This window comes from Panulirus ornatus, chromosome 13 (assembly GCF_036320965.1).
Source record: "Panulirus ornatus isolate Po-2019 chromosome 13, ASM3632096v1, whole genome shotgun sequence".
Classification (NCBI taxonomy): Eukaryota; Metazoa; Arthropoda; class Malacostraca; order Decapoda; family Palinuridae; genus Panulirus; species Panulirus ornatus.
This window is the reverse complement of record NC_092236.1, coordinates 11419386-11436526: the sequence shown is the minus strand read 5'-3', so window position 1 is coordinate 11436526 and position 17141 is coordinate 11419386. Positions and strand designations below refer to the sequence as shown.

Genomic DNA, 17141 nt, shown 5'->3' with positions numbered 1-17141 from the left:
TCAATGCCCGTATGGTCGTGTTCAATGTATTGAATAGAAATGTGCAAAAGACAAAAGATAATACATGATAGTTTCCGCCTACGAATATCCACAAGGTAGACTTTAAGTATGGCCGCTGAAGACCACCAGAACTGTAAGGGGAAGCAATAAGAGATATAAACATGTCAAATCTGAATTGTGTTGTCTCAACTAAGTGAAGCGTCGGACAAACAAGTGGGTGCCCAGAGTAAAGAATTATTGCAGGGGATATACGAGAGTGTGTGTGTGTGTGTGTGTGTGTGTGTGTTTTAAAACGTGCTTGCCTGTTCCATCTTAGCGAGAAAGTACCAAGAACTGAGCCTTCAAGGAAAAATCATCTCTATGCTACTTCTGCCCCAGTTCAGAGTGATAATACAGGAACTGTATCCCCTATTAATCGCCTCTTACGACACGCAGATGCGTGAGTTGTATTTTCTTTCTCATCCGTTCCCCGGGATACAACAGTATAAAACTGATCCACAGAAAGATTCTGTTAGACAGGAGTAAAATGTGACAAATCTGTGGACAAACGTTTTACCTCGAATGAGGCGAAGTACTTTTTCTTCAACAGGATTCTTAACATATGGGATGATTTACCAATTAGATTAGCTGAAAGCAGTACGAGAGATACGTTTAAGCATAGACCTGTTATATATTTCACTTGAAATCCACACTGTCATCATCTGTATTCCCTTAGCCCTACGATAGATTTATAGATCTTCCTCTTCGAAAAATCTGAATGTGTTTCTACTCGTACTACATCACTCTTACGAGTTCTCTTCCAGTATCGCATACAGCCTCGAAAGGACCCAATGATAAGGCTACGTTATGTGCAAGGTGATTAGTTTGTGACGATCGTGTATATTTTGCAAGTATCTAAATGTGGCCAAGTGCTCACAGGATCGTGAATCAATTGAATGACGCAAATTTACCTCAAGTTTAAGACTAAATGTCCCATATACGTTAGGGCACGACTCCTAATTTCTGGAAGGCAATGTCATTATTAGAACCTATCCTCAACCAGTTTACGCCCATTGGAATTGCTTTGCGCATGTTTCAACATAAGTATACAAATAAAGTCAATGTTTTGTGTCCCTTAGAGCGCCTTTCTAAACACACAACTTCGGCACATTAACTTGATACAATATGCCGTAATGTAAAGATAATTACTAATGCAAGCAAACACTTCTTAAGTGCTGTACGTCTAAAATTTCACACGAGATAAATGAGTTCTTCCATATAAAAAACTAGAGAGTAAAGGACGACATGAAGAGCTAACTCTGGGCATGTCACTTGCACCCGCCACTTTTATGTCAGCAGCAAGTGGAGGATGGTGGTTGTCGGCACCTCGTTCGCTGTCAGCGGTGGACGGTTGATCAAGTTTACCCCAACAAAGAACATACATCCGCTCGAGGGTAAACATGGACCTAACTCTACCGTGTTACGAAATGTGTGTAATTACTTATTTAAGTAGTACGAGAATGGAGTTCTCTACACCAGTAAGGCCCCAGCTGTTGAACTTTCTCTAAAATACCACAATCTACATTTTGAATACTGTCAGCATTCAAAGTTTCATCATGTTGCTCAATCTATGCAATGCTCATACTAAAAAGTGCATACTTAAAATGTTTCCCCGAAAACGTTTCTTGTTATATTTCTCGTTATACAAATATAAATGAATGCAATGACTTTCCCTTGTTTTTAAGCATTTCTAAGAACTGTTCATTAAAGACACCATCAAACCAGTTCAGAAACTTCAAGGTTATGATTAAGTCACCCCTCAATCTTCTCTCATCTATACTGGGCAAATTCACGGCCTCTAACCTCTCTTGATGGTAATAATCTCTGTTGCTCTCCCCTGGGTCGACCTTCTCTATTAGTTTTTCTAATACTTTATGTACAGTGTATGTGTAATTTACATATTTCTACACCAGGGTGGGAGCTCTACACTCGTAAAGCTTCATCTCTTGAACTTTCTTTGTATATACAGAGATTCTGCTATTAGCAAGGCAACTGCCCAGCGGTCACTGCAGGAAAATTTACAGTTAAGAACGAGTAGTTGTGCAAGGTACATGTTGTCAAGAGTTACGTGCAAAATGACGAAGCTTTGTGGACGGCAGGAACGTGGGCCAGGAGGGGAAACGTGTCAAACACTGCTCCTCCGCCGTCACCAAACCACCCGGTACCCAGCCGGCAGTATCTCCCTGATTGGCGGTCACTTGCCACCAGCAATCTATAATAACCTATCTAACATCACGGGGAAAGAGTTTGAGACCCGTGGGTAGCCCGGCTCCTGTACTTTATGTACTAAGAAGACAATTGCCGGCATTCGCAGTCTCCTTACTTACTTCACTCCAAACATCCACCCAACCCTCACACTAAACCAGTCCTCCCTTGTGGCGTTAACATTATCCAGCTGATAATCGACCTTAAAAGTTGTAATCAGGTCACCTGATCCTATTCTCTCTTCCAGGGTAGCCAGACTTGTAGCCCTCATCGTCATCCATATATCTAACCAGTCTAACAACCCTTTTTTCAGTCCATACTATCGTGAAGGTTAACAATCCTACCCCCATTTTGTACGATGATGTTACAAATACAGTCGCTAATTTGATTCACATAATGTTAGTTTGCTCCTGGCACACAACCTAGCCAGGTCACAGTCGTTCAAGACCGTAATTTGTCCAGGACTCATTAAAGTAATTCATACCTTATCGGAACCCTTCATCATTTTCACCCAACGTTATCTGTACAATAATAAAGATCATTATCATAAGAATTCTTGTGCAATGAATCAACACAATATCCTACCTGTTCCCTCGGAAGGCCAACCATTCTGGTCGTCTACATCAATTTGAGTCCATTCTAATGCACTTGTGACGCTGTTTACACCATCAGATACCCTGATGCACTTATGTTATTTACACTGATGCACTTGTTATGTTATTTACACGTATGAAATGGTTCCAAGTTATTCAGAATATTTTCAACGTCAAAGTACAGTCATCTGTAAACTCTGTTTGCTTTACAAAGCACACAAACTCTGTTATCACTAAACACTTTACTAAATGATTGACGAAAGTATCACAGTATCTTAGTATCAGTCAATAAAACTAAGTCACAATCTCATGCCACCAACTAAATAGTTCGTCATTATGACGTCCTTACACTCTATCACTTTTCCACCTCATCACTTTACACGAGAAGTACTTATACTGAAGTGAGCCAGCCAAGAGTCGACTTGGACAAAACTGTTGTTAAGGGACTGTAAGAAAAGACGGAAAATCTTCATGACACTTGTCTCAATATGATGGTTGTAAGGATGCCAAACACTGCCATTATAGTGACATCTATTGAGTGGATTCAAAAGCACCAATGGCAAAGCTTTAGGGGGGACTGTTCTATAATTGAATTGCTATAAACACACTCTCCCTCTCTTCCTTTTATGTTTAGACAATATAGCAACAACTCAGAAAAATGCCATACTACGTACATAAGAAAGTATCTACTAAATCACACCTGTTCCAACAATGAGTGGAAGACACGAAGGCCAGCCACCTTGTGTAAAGTTTCGGACGAACGTAAAAATCAAACGCGTCTTCAGTTTACAGTAGTATACAGAATAACGCCGCAGCATTTCTATGTTGTCATTTCCCTTATCCACATTTTCAGGTAATGGGGCAGTCAATGGTCATGTCCTTCTATCATCACGTCCAGTTGTAAGACACTGTCGAATTTCTCATCGTTCTTAGATACATTAAATCAACGTATTCCTTCAAGTTTATGGGTACACAAACAAATTGCGTTCGTATTCTTCAAGACATGTCTGTATCTCACCCGTGTTTGGGTGCGTTGGTTGGGTTCCAAAGCCATCAACCTCCAGGGTCATTAAGGCCGTCAATGTCAAGCTATTTCCATCATCCGAAGAATCTTTGACACCATCTTCAAGTGTTAAGGATAATTCTAAGGCCACCTACGCTCTCACCACACATACTGCCGTTCTCTGTGTGTTTTTATGCGAGTTTTTGTGCATGAACAGCCCGGAGACCTTGTTGCCTTTGCTTCTTAGAGGTGCAGCTGGTGCCTGCTATCACCTAGAGCAGGAGAAGTATCAACCAACGCTGAACGTAAAGAAAATTAGGCGTTGATGGTTCGTAACAGAGAAATGAATAAGTCAGTGTGGAATTCATAGGGTGAATTTCTTAACGCCAGCTGACTGTGGTCGTCACGGTGTCATCCACGCTTGGCGAGCGCTTGATTGTTTGGCCAGGGCGGCGCGGCGGGCGACTTGCCTCAGGCAAACTCTGCCATAATGTTTGGGTACGTCTGTCAGCACAGATTCACCTCAGAAGTTTACACCTCCTGATTTTAAACTTTTCTTTGCCTGTTACAGTGACAGGTTACAGGTCTCCTGAGGTTATACATACTGAGCTAATATTAGGATATAGATTCACAAGGAAAGCGGACACAGTGGTTTAACTAGAGCACGAGAGTATGATCATTGAGCATGACAATAAGACCCCATGAGTACGAGGGAAAAGACCCTAGAACTCAGTGGTACGATCCTTGCATATGATGGCCAGGACCAGGTCAAAGGCTAATACACCATGAGCCTACCGTCGTACTCTTGGTCGTGCTGAAGGGATTAACTAACTCGTCTGTGGGTCGTGCCGGGCACATCCTCGCGCAGCTGCGTTGGGTCAAGCCACCATACCACACCACTGTATGTGTAGTGCCACAGTATGTTTACAACTCCACCTCCCCCAGCCTGCGGTGTATACATGTGTTGGTTATTTTCTGGGTAAAAACCGTGCGTGAACTACACACCCCTGGCTATTGGCCTTTACCCGTGTTCTCCCCAAACATAAACGGTTTACCAGCCACGAACCTTACGATCAGACTCGGAACATACTCGTAAAAATATGTATATCTTAGTATCTTTTCAACAATATCTAGTCCAAATTCTAAGCGGCATCTACTATTTATGCCTGGCATGGTAGGAATGGGTGTTGGGAGCTAACAAAGACGGTCGCTGGAGGAGTTTGTCGAGATGTGTGGACGCTATTTACGTCACGTAAACTAATACTGAAGGTGAAATGTAGTGTGGAGGAAGAATGCTAACTGCAGTCATTTCTTCGGTCTTCAGCGACGGGACTCAGCAGACGACACTAACGGTGGTGTACTTTGGCCATGACATTGAAAATTCAGGGAAGTCTTGGTTGGACGATGAAGCTGGACGAGGATTTTTTTTTTTTTCATGTGTTTCTTTTATTCATAAAACAGCTTCACCTCTTTTAAAGCAATGAATCCTATAAAATGAGTGAAAAAAAGCGGGAAAGTACATGAGAGCAAACACATTAGTCAATATAAAGTAAGATTACACCACAGACCAGACCGAACACGAAGAAACGTAGTCCATACCACAACATGCACGGAGTGGCCCTTGAAATAGCAAAGCCTCACGATAGACAACGTGTCACTCACTAGGTGTTCAATATCGTAAATGTTCTAGAAATCAAGACAGCTGACGAAGATTTCACCTATCTTCCCCCCTAGCTGCCGAGGTGTACCTTAATTCTCAGTGTTCTTGAAGTCGGAATCTTGCAACGTTGATGACGTCTACTCCGTCTCGGTCACTGGGGACCTGCGTAATGACAACAATCAGTCAAACGTGATGTGAGTGGGAAGGGCAGCACTTAGCACCTGACTAGGGAAGAGTTGAGGGAGCGAGGAAGGGCGCCACGGAAAAACTTCAAGTTGTATCCCAGATGTGGTACAAAAAAACATGATGTCAAGACAGAGTAGGAGACATGACAGACAACTAATGGGAAGAACAGAGGGAAGGTAGCGATGATATGCTGGGTGAGGGTACGAATGAAACGTTATATGAAGGTTCCCATGAAACACGGGGGCTCATGAGGATGGTTATGAAACAGTTAAGATCAGGAGCTTCACTCTGAAATTCGGTTGAGTTCGAGAGTATACGAGTCGATGCAGAGTCTAGTGCTCTGTCAGACGATGAGTTTAGGATCGTTAAAACTTGTCACTGCAGTGATTTCCATTAAAGTCCAGGATCCTGCAGGAGAGCCAGTGGTCACCACACAGGGCTGGAGGAATCTATGAGCCTTAAGGCAGGAGGGGCACTTCAGTCTTAAGCTTAGGGTCGGTAAAGTCAATAATGTCACCGTACTCGATTCAATTCCAACAGGACTTAAGAATGACTGAAAACTAAACTTCGAAAGTACCTATGTACAAATGTGTACAACGCGGGAGTCATTCATCCCCAACGAGGGTCAATGGGTGGACAATGTCACCGAGTTAGATCAACAGGCAACAAACATTCTCCCAAGAAAATGATGGGACTATGAAGCGGGAGATGTACAGTACATACACAAGGATGTACCGACGCAAGATGCGACCCTATCCCTGAACTCAGGATGAAGATAAAACCCCGTGTGACTATGATATAAAGAGAGGATGAATAAAGCATGTAATGTCATCAGTGTTTTTCTAACGTGACTCAACAAAGATGATGACTGGAAGGTAAAGTCTGAGAGGCAGGTATGTGCACCAACCTGCTTAAGCTCCACACTGGCCCCAAGCTGAGAGTGGAGGAAATTAGAAATCTTGCCGCCTCTGTGACCCCCCCTGTGATCCTTTTGCCCTACCGTTCACAGGATGAGCATAGGGTGTGCACACAATAAGTTTGCCGGGGTTACTGGCACGAATCAATCAATCATTACTGGCTCATCACCCTCCAACACGGTGCAGATCTGTTGTTGGTTGGGACCGGGGAGTCGGAAGTATGACTCTGCATCACCGTCGACTCCTACCTCACCGAGGGACGATGAATCAAGTGATGTTACCAGGCGTGAACCCAGACTTGCACGGCGTTGCAGACCAAGTGATGGGGAACTAAATTCTGAAACAGAAAAGAGTTGGTATAAATACTTATACTGAACTCCACTCTACCAGCTCTTAGTCTAAGGTTCATCAGCTCAGGGAAACAGTCCTATACATCAAGAAAATCACAAGACGATAAAGGGACGGCGTCTCTCAGTGTTCTAATCGAGGAGGGGAAGAGGAGTGGGGGACGGTGAAGGGGAGTGGATAAAAACTAGGGATTAGGAGGAGCTGAAATGCAATCAGAGTGTCGGCGGCAAGGACACAGGCGACCCAAGTCACATCACCTTCCTCCTCTGTTTTTGTTGGCTCGTGAGTCCAGACTATTGCATCTTCGTGAGTCATGCTGTTAGCTTTGCTTAATCGCCATCGAGAGTCAGAAGCACCTGAGAGCACCACGAGTGGAGAGGATCTGCCTGATGATAGGTCTGGAGCGGAGAGAAGACGCCTGTGTGTGGGTTGGAAGGTGTCAAAACCGTGTACAAAACAGCCCATGTCTGGGCCAAATCAGCCAGCAGTAGATGATGTTATGGCTGGCTGACCTGGGTCATCGCTTAAAGTAGTGTCTCTATACGTAAAGGCAACAGTATCATGCCCTCAGTTTACTGTCTCTTTTCCTTAAGTTCATCGCGTATTTCATTCTATGTTCTTCTGTCTTTACATGTTTCTCTCCCTCAACAAATGTCGTATATTCTCAAGACAGTTTTCGTCTTCCCTTCAGCTTGTTCTTACCTGCACGTTTCCTTTTTTGCTTCATTGTTTTCGTTCATCCTCCTTCAAGTAACTTTTATATTTCCACCAATTCATCTCTATTTTCCTTCCTCACAGTATTCCCTTCATGCTTTCACGAGTGTTAGTTGCACCTGACATTTTTATGCCTTTTATTTGAAAAACTTTATTCTCAACATGGGAAGGACGTCATCTACAATATGTCGAGGCGCCTGCAGTATGATATGACCAGCTGTCATTCTCCTTTAACAAGCCCAAACATTATTTACTCTCGCTTCATTGTCTCCCGTCCTTGTGGTGAGATCATCACCATCCACCTTCCCCGGGTACAGTGTCTGGTATGATGTCAGTCCATCGTACACCCACCACCTTCCCAGGGTACAAGTGACATGGTATGATGTCAGCCCATCATACACCCACAACCTTCCCCGGGTACAAGTGACATGGTATGATGTCAGCCCATCAGACACCCACCACTTTCCCCGGGTACAAGTGACATGGTATGATGTCAGCCCATCATACACCCACCACTTTCCCCGGGTACAAGTGACATGGTATGATGTCAGCCCATCATACACCCACAACCTTCCCCGGGTACAAGTGACATGGTATGATGTCAGCCCATCATACACACCCGTCTTCCCTCGGTACGTACAGTGACATGGTATGATGTCATCCCATCATACACCCACAACCTTCCCCGGGTACAAGTGACATGGTATGATGTCAGCCCATCATACACCCACCACTTTCCCCGGGTACAAGTGACATGGTATGATGTCAGCCCATCATACACCCACCACCTTCCCCGGGTACAAGTGACATGGTATGATGTCAGGCCATCATACACACCCGTCCTCCCTCGGTACGTACAATGACATGGTATGATGTCATCCCATCATACACCCATCTTCGCCGGGTGCTCTGTCCAGAAATGATGTCAGCCCATCACCCACCCGCTGTGCTCTGTCAGAACACGTGTACAAGTGCTGGTCGTGCGGAGAGCGCGAACCAGGAAGAGGGGTCCGGTGTTTGGTCTGACAACAGCGTCGGGCCACCTCAGGACCAGTAATGTGTACTGGGGCTGTGATCACCCTTTGTGCCACTCCAACATTTCTCCCGTGTCGTCTGTCGATTATCTGCTATCTTTAGAACTGTATATTCAGTGAGCAAACAGCTCTCAGTATCATTACACGTATAGATGACAATTAACTTCACATGACTAGCTAAGCAAAACACCGTCTCACTGCTTTACTATACAAGAAACGTCCATAAGAAGATGTTTGTTTATGTGGTGTAATAAAACCAGCTCAGCCTAATGGCTGTAGCACAGGGCGCCGCCCGACGACAACGCTGGCCATGCTACGGGGGCCACTGGCAGGTACAGGGCCATAATAGGGGGCCATCGGCAGAGGTGTGCAGGGCCTCACTATGGGGGACACTTAGAGGTACAGGACGCCCGAGGGAGCAACAGACAGGTATGGGGATATACAAGGGGGTTACTGACAGGTGCAGGGCAGCGCTAGGGAGGCTACTGGCACGTCCACTGCCGAACTAGGGGACTGCTTGTTGGTACATAACCACAACAGAGAACCATTGGCCGGCATAAGACTGTGCTGGAGGACCATTGGCTAAGGAACGACACTGCCCGTGCCAGACCCAACGAGTAGACGACTGGCTGGTGCAAGACTCATTGAAGGACCACTGGCTGGTGCAAGACTCTATTAGCGATCTACTTGCAAGTGCAACATCCTCCTAGTAGATCACTGTCTGGTGAAAGACTATACCAGAGGACCACTTCATTGTGCAAGACTCTACTAGGTGGAACACTGGCTGGTGCAAGACTCTTTATAAGACCACTGGTTGGTGCACGACCCACTAGAAGACCACTGGTTAGTGCACGACTCATTAGAAAACCACTGGTTGGTGTACGATCCATTAGAAGACTACTGGTTGGTGTACGACCCATTAGAAGACCACTGGTTGATGCACGACCCATCAGAGAGCCACCAGCTGGGGCACGACCCGCTAGAAGACCACTGGTTGGTGCACGATCCATCAGAGAGCCACCAGCTGGGGCACGACCCGCTAGAAGACCACTGGTTGGTGCACGACCCACTAGAGAGCCACCAGCTGGTGCAAAACAATACTAGAACACCACTGGCCAGTGCAAGACCCACTAGAGAGCCACTGGCTGGTCAGGTGACTGTCTAGAATACTACAGAGGCAAGCTAATGGAGTCTGCACATGACGCACTGATCACGTGAGCTCTAGTTTCATTTCCGAAATGTGACGTAGCCTTGGAGGCTGCACAAGCCATCACCCTGGCTGCCCTGGTTACTCCCTCTCCCTGTCCTCCCCCGCTATCTCCCTGCTGCCCCGTGAGGAGGCCATCTGCATACCTTACCTCTCTGGCAGCGTCCCTCATCCGTCTAGCTGCTTCCCTCACCCATCTGGCAGCATCCTTCACTGGTACGAAAGCATATCCCCCCCAGTCATCTGGCTGAATCCATCATCCATCTGGCGGCATCCCTCATCCCTCTGGCTGCATCATCACTCTACGGGCTGAATTTCTATCCTCTCTGGCTGCATCCGTCACCCACCTCAAGCTCTGGCAAACCTGAAGAGGTATTCAGTACGGATAAGGCTGGGTAGAGAGGCTGCCAACCCTGGCAGTGGGTCAGGCCACAGGCCAGGGTTGAGTATGGTGGCAGATAGACACCTGCTGATGGCCCGGGAGTGATGGACCAGGCAATAAACTCGAGGTTGGAGGACTCTTATCATACGTCCCCAGGTCCAGCAGACTCAGGGGTGACAGGTCATGAACACAGCCAGAGTAAGGCAAGGCAACCAACACACACACACACACACACACACACACACACACACACAGGAAGAGAATCAGAAAGTCCAAGCAGTATGCAAGTGCAGGCCAGCAGGACAGATGGAGGGTGACCCCGATATGTGTGTGTGTGTGTGTGTGTGTGTGTGTGTGTGTGTGTGTGTGTGTGTGTGTGTGTGTGTGTGTGTGTGTGTGTATTTGTGTGTGTGTGTGTGTGTGTGTGTGTGTGTGTGTGTGTGTGTGTGTGTGTGTGTGTGTATGTGTGTGTGTGTGTGTGTGTGTGTGTGTGTGTGTGTGTGTGTGTGTGTGTGTGTGTGTGTGTGTGTATTTGCGTGTATGTGTGTGTATGTGTGTGTGTGTTTATTTGTGTGTGTGTTTATTTGTGAGTGTGTGTGTGTGTGTGTGTGTGTGTGTGTGTGTGTGTGTGTGTGTGTGTGTGTGTGTGTGTGTGTGTGTATGTGTGTGTGTGTTTATTTGTGTGTGTGTGTGTGTGTGTGTGTGTGTGTGTGTGTGGGCTATGGACTGATTAAATGGGTCTTCAGCCCATCGTTGCGACCTAACCTGTATATCACTTTACTCCCCATATGCATATATGGGTACTGACCCTCAGCCTGCCTCTATCACTTGCCCCACCTCCACCTGTATTACATATAATCAAATACACTCACGTTTGCTGAATGCCCACTGATGTCTTGCGCGCCCCCAGGCCACGACGTGAGGGCTGGTGAGTAAAGTGATTAAATAAAACTAGCTGACTGACCCCACCAGCAGGGGAGGTACTGCAAGGTCAACACCGTTCTCCTCGACCCACTGCTCCAAGTGTTCGAAGCCAAGCGGTGGTGTCGGCCGACCACACTGCTGTGTCGTGCGTCATTGCTGGAGGGAGACGCTCCTTGCCGATCACACCTGGAGGAGGAGACCTGGTCATACTGTGTTGCTATGGTATAAACGACTTGGTATTATACATCGACTACACTATGTTATACAGGGGTTGCCGAGACCTAACCAGCTTCGTACCATGGAAAAGACTACGTTATATTGTTTCGTGAAGAACAAAATAGCTTCAATACATCGTAAAGACTACGTTATATTCTTTCGTGAAGAACAAAATAGCTTCACAACATCGAAGAGACTACGTTATATCCTTTCGTGAAGAACTAAATAGCTTCACAACATCGTAAATACTACGTTATATCCTTTCGTTAAGAACTAAATAGCTTCACAACATCGAAGAGACTGCGTTATATTCTTTCGTTAAGAACTAAACGACTTTGTAAATGGTGTTTTTTTAAAAGATTACCTACCACGGTGGGTGCTGTTGGGGATCATCCTGTTCAATATCCAGCGACCATCTTCGTGTACTGATACAGACCGCATGTACGAAGTCCCTCGAGTCTTGGGTCTATGGCTGGAGACGTGCCATATGTACAGCCTCGGGTCGGCCAGACGCAGGCAGGAATGTGAGGCTCTGTGTGTGGCTTTCTGTTCATTTATATAAATGAATAACTATGAATGTACGAATGAGAATCATGAATGAATGAATAAGGCTAAGTATGAATTCCTGTGTTCATTTATCTATATACAAAGACAACTTACGGAGTGATTTTACCCATAAGAAGTGCTCACCGTTCGCAATAGGGACTTCTGAAGTTACGAAGAACGAGTCGTGTGAGTTACGTGTTGTTGCTGTGTGTGATTTACGTGTGAGATGAAGGTGTTGTATGTTTATTGAACGGAATGACAGCAGTCCACGTATGGGCGAAGCAGGAGGATAAGGCAGCAACCTTGGCCAAAGGGGTGAAACTTGACAGTCACTGAAATGCTGGCTCACTGCGCACGTCGCTAACCCAGGCGGGTATAGCACCGCTGATATACTTCCCTGGTCGGGTGGCTGCCCACCACCAACTACCAACCTACCAGAAGTGAGTACCTACCCAAGACGAGAGACTATGAGAGAGAGAGAGAGAGAGAGAGAGAGAGAGAGAGAGAGAGAGAGAGAGAGAGAGAGAGAGAGAGAGAGAGAGAGAGAGAGAGAGAGAGAGAGAGTTATCACAACAACGTGAAAAGGGAAAAAAAATTATACCCTCCACGTGAGCCATGCTGGGTTGAGTTCACGTTCTTCACCACCTCACTCATGTGCTATGGCGCCGGGGTGGAGGGGGGGGGGGTGGTAAGGCCTTACAGGCACTTGGCAGACATAACCAGACAGCCATACGAAGGGGAATATGACACAGACATAAGCTCAGTACAGGATGGGTCAGTACCCATATATATACAGAGGGACATCTAATCTATGAGCTTGGGGTCTCGGAGGTGTGTTACACAGACACACACACCACAAGTCTCATGGTTGGATCAGTACTCACTAATATGGACACCAGAGTGATGCTTGGTCAAGTTACAGAGGTGGGTTGGGGGGGCCCCTCATGCGTTCAGTACATAGACACATACACATCACAGCTTGAGTCAGCTCACACACACATATAGATGGACACAGAGGACGGCTGGCTGGGGATCCCATGTACTCAACATACACGTACACGAGACAGGGAGGGTCAGGACACGTTTATATACACAGAAGTGTATAACAGGCAAAGTCACAGATGGTGTGATAGCATACATGTGAACGGACAGTAAAGCAGTATGCACGGCAAGGTACAAGGCATAATGGATGCAAATGATTACATTAATGAGTCTCACTCGTTTGGAAAGACTGGGTACAGTAGAGGAAGAAGAACCTCGAGGACGTCAGTGTCAATGAGGTGATTACAAAATAACATAAATCATAAGACCTGTAAGCATGAAGTGAGTGGAGATGGGTTACTGTAATACGACGCGTTTGTCGCGTGTGTTTTTACGCAACATTTACACTAACTAACACAGAGCGGCGTTTACTCTGGGATCATGGTCAGCCTGCCAGACATATCTGCTCCACACTGTAATTCTGATTGTTACAACATCACCGTGTACATGACGAAGGTGCTGGATCGCTGTGGCACGCTGGGTGTTAGGATACCAGTACTACCGGTACTAGGATGTCGGGCCTGGATACTCGTGTTAGAATACAAGTGCCAGGGTGTGCCCAGTACTGGGGAGTCGGGTGCTGGGATATCGATCCTAGAGTGCTGGGTGCTGGGGTATCGAGTGATGGGGTGAACGACACCTAGGCTCTGGCAGCTTCCTTCCCACCAGCAGTTTTTTTCGCACAGTGTGGCACCATCAGGCGGCCACCGATCTGGGTTAATGATTGTAGAGGCAGTGAGGTGAGGGCCAGGGGATGATGGGGGTAGGACGAGCGTAGGTGTGCACTAGGGGAGGGCTCATGGCCCTGCGTGTGCGCTGGGAGACGACTCCCGGCCCTGGGTGTGCGCTGGGGGACGACTTCCATCCCTGGGTGTGATTTGATGGGACATGACCTAAGGGGAAGCCCTGGAGGAATAATTGACACTTAGGGGCACAGGAACCACCATTACCACACATATGACCCAACATTCTGGTCTGGTTCCCTCAGACGCGTTTACTCTGATGAGGCGAAACTCACTTGGGTTGGGTTCCAGAACGATTGCCACTCATAGTAAGACATACATACTCTCAGCCTACTACATTATTCCATTATAATGTGTTTAAACCAAAAGACTTCAAAAGAATCAATACATGACATGTGTATGGCTCTTTCAGTCCCCTAAAGAGGATAAATATGTATATAGAACATAGTCTCTTTATAGCAGCTTAAGTATATCATGTGGCTGTTGTCAACTCTTAACACACTTAACACTTTTAAAACTTCTTATCCTCAAAACAAAAACAATGAGTGTGTGTCATGACTAACGTAGGGTCATCCCAGGCCGTGTGTGGTGGCGACCTGAGCCAAACAAGCTGGGTCAGACCTGACAATGTGCGTTCCATCATCTGGAAGCAGTTGACATCATGTAATCATCGTAGGGAAACTAATATCATCAATGACCAAGATCAAGGCTCATACTCCCTCACCCCAGCTGCTCCTCTGACTCTCCTACAACAACAACAGAATCAGATGGTCATCTGGGACTCAATTCCCGTAAACTGTCATGGTGTGTGAGTGTTTATACTGCGAGAGTGTTTACACTGGGGGTGGAAACTCACACCACACACATGCCACTACCACCTCAGTGACATGATCGAGTCTCTTTACAGTTTACACACTTCCCATGTATCTGACGAAGAAAAATGACTGTATCACTGACTGAATGAGAATTAATTTATTTTTTTCCCCAGTTGTAGAGAGAATTCACTAAATAACAGACAGCGAACATCTTTCTTTTTCAGAGCCTCAACATGATTATCTAGCGAAGGATCGCATGTTGAATCATCTATTCATATCCCCGTTCCAAGGAAATGGAGGAACTTAACAGCATGTAATTTCGACTTATGTCACTTAAACACTTCATCTATCAGTACAGTGTTCTTACAAAGTGAGTATGAAAAGTAGGTGGTAAGGGAAGAACATCTTTCCTTTACAGATAGAGAATCCCTCACGTGATAAGTAAGTACATGCAGAGAGTGTAACCACAATCACTGTATCATGCATCAACAACATGACAGGCTGAGCGGGTAGCGTGAGGCCTCTGCCAGGACCCACTAACCCAAGTTCTTGTGTTGCAGGCACTGCACGCGCGAGGCCCCGAAGTGCGTCCCTGGAAGGGTTGGCGCCGTTGGTGGGAACAACAGGTCAGTACGTACAATGGTCGTCCAGCCAGGCTCCTGCCTCATACTTACCTTATACCTGACACAGGGGTCGTCCAGTCTGGGTTCTTGCCGCATACTTACCTTATACCTAACACAGGGGTCGTCCAGTCTGGGTTCCTGACCAAAAGTAACCTTATACCTAAAATATTGGTCGTTCAGTCTGGGCTCTTGCCTCATACTTCACCTTATACCTAACACAGGGGTCGTCCAGTCTGGGTTCCTGACCAAAAGTAACCTTATACCTATCATATTGGTCGTTCAGTCTGGGCTCTTGCCTCATACTTCACCTTATACCTAACACAGGGGTCGTCCATTCTGGGGCCCTGCTTCATACTTACCTTATACCTAACAAGGAGTCGTTCAGTCTGGGTTCTTGCCGCATACTTACCTTATACCTAACACAGGGGTCGTCCAGTCTGGGTTCCTGCCCCTTAGTAACCTTATACCTAAAATACTGGTCGTTCAGTCTGGGCTCTTGCCTCATACTTCACCTTATACCTAACAAAGGGGTCGTCCATTCTGGAGTCCTGCTTCATACTTACCTTATACCTAACAAAGGAGTCGTTCAGTCTGGGTTTCTGCCTCATACATACCTTATACCTAACACAAGAGTCGTCCAGTTTGGGGTCAGGCCTGCCTTATACTTTACCTTATACCCAACACATTGGACATTCTGTCTGGGTTCCTGCCCCATACTTACCTTATACTTAACACAAGGGTCGTTCAGTCTGGGTTCCTGCCCCCCATACCAACCTTATACCTGACACAGGCCGGGTGGTGTTATGGCCCTTGAGCACGACGTAACAACCCTTAACCAACATGGAAGTACGACACTTCTGAGCACCAACTTGACGAGTATGATGACCTGGCCTTCAAGATAGCCTCACTACTGACTGACCCCAAGCGTTCCCAGGACCAGTTTCGTCCCTGATATACGACCGTCTTTATCTCGATCCTCCACAGAGGGAATGACCCCAAGGATCACCACCACTCATGCACTTCAGATCCCAAGAACCATGTAGGAGTAATTAACTCCCTGTGAATACATTATCAGCAGCAGCGTAATTACGAATGCCTCTGCCTCCGTGTGTGTGATGTAAGTTAATCAGTAGGCGGCCCAAGTCTCCTCCAGCGACCACAAACATTATCCTACCCCCCCCAACACCGTCCATTTTCTTGGCGCTGTATATATAGTTCATACCCAGCTTGTTGAAATTTGTGTCATTTTCTGGAAGAAATAAAAAAATTACAGTGAACAACTGTTTTTTTATGCAATGTTTCTTAACTCAATAATTACATATTTGCTGAGAAGTGATGACTTGCAAGGGTCCAGAGAGTCCGGGAGGGTTCTGTTGTCCCCGGGTCGGCCGGCGCCACCCATGACTGTTCCCCCCACTCACCCTCCCTCACTCACACACACACACACACACACACACACACACACCTCCCTCGCCAGATAAGCTCTCGAACAGCATTCAAGAGTTTCCTCTCCACATCACCGACTGTCAAGTGTTTTTTTTTTTTTCTCTAGAGGCCTCCTTTTTTTCATTCATACGTCTATACTTCCCTGAAGACCGCGTACGATTCCTTGCGTCTTACTCCCTCGAGCGTCTCTTCTGCCGTTACGTTCACCGCACCGTCTCCCCGGCCTTACTAAATAGTTATCATGCTATCCCAGACCAATGACCCAATAATTGCTTTTAATACAGTCAGCCCCAGCCCTACAGCATCCTGCCAGCATTAGTAAATGAAGAATAGCATTTTCTCTCAGACAACTCCTTACTAACTCTTGATGCAAATGCAACCATACGTATATGATTGCACTCCACCTACCTGTAACGCTCCCTGTTGCGCGAAGGCACACTAATCACAACCATTCATCACACACGGTGAGAGGCGCTGTCAAGGACCAGTCAGTCAGTAG

The 17141-nt window shown here is 46.4% G+C and overlaps 1 protein-coding gene and 1 long non-coding RNA gene across 2 annotated transcripts in view; one reads left to right on the top strand and one right to left on the bottom strand.

Moving 5' to 3' along the window:
- Nucleotides 1-3029, bottom strand: part of Sym (symplekin scaffold protein) — a 175086-nt gene extending 172057 nt beyond the window's left edge. Inside the window, exon 1 of the mRNA XM_071668629.1 lies at nt 2830-3029. Within this exon, the coding sequence (XP_071524730.1) occupies nt 2830-2853 (24 nt within the window). The 5' untranslated portion in view covers nt 2854-3029. The remainder of the gene's footprint in view (nt 1-2829) is intronic.
- The window catches only part of LOC139752753 (uncharacterized), a 78539-nt gene extending 62142 nt beyond the window's left edge, over nt 1-16397 (top strand). Inside the window, exon 3 of the long non-coding RNA XR_011713573.1 lies at nt 15134-16397. This is a non-coding gene — a long non-coding RNA (uncharacterized lncRNA). The remainder of the gene's footprint in view (nt 1-15133) is intronic.
- The last annotated feature ends 744 nt before the right edge of the window (nt 16398-17141 follow it).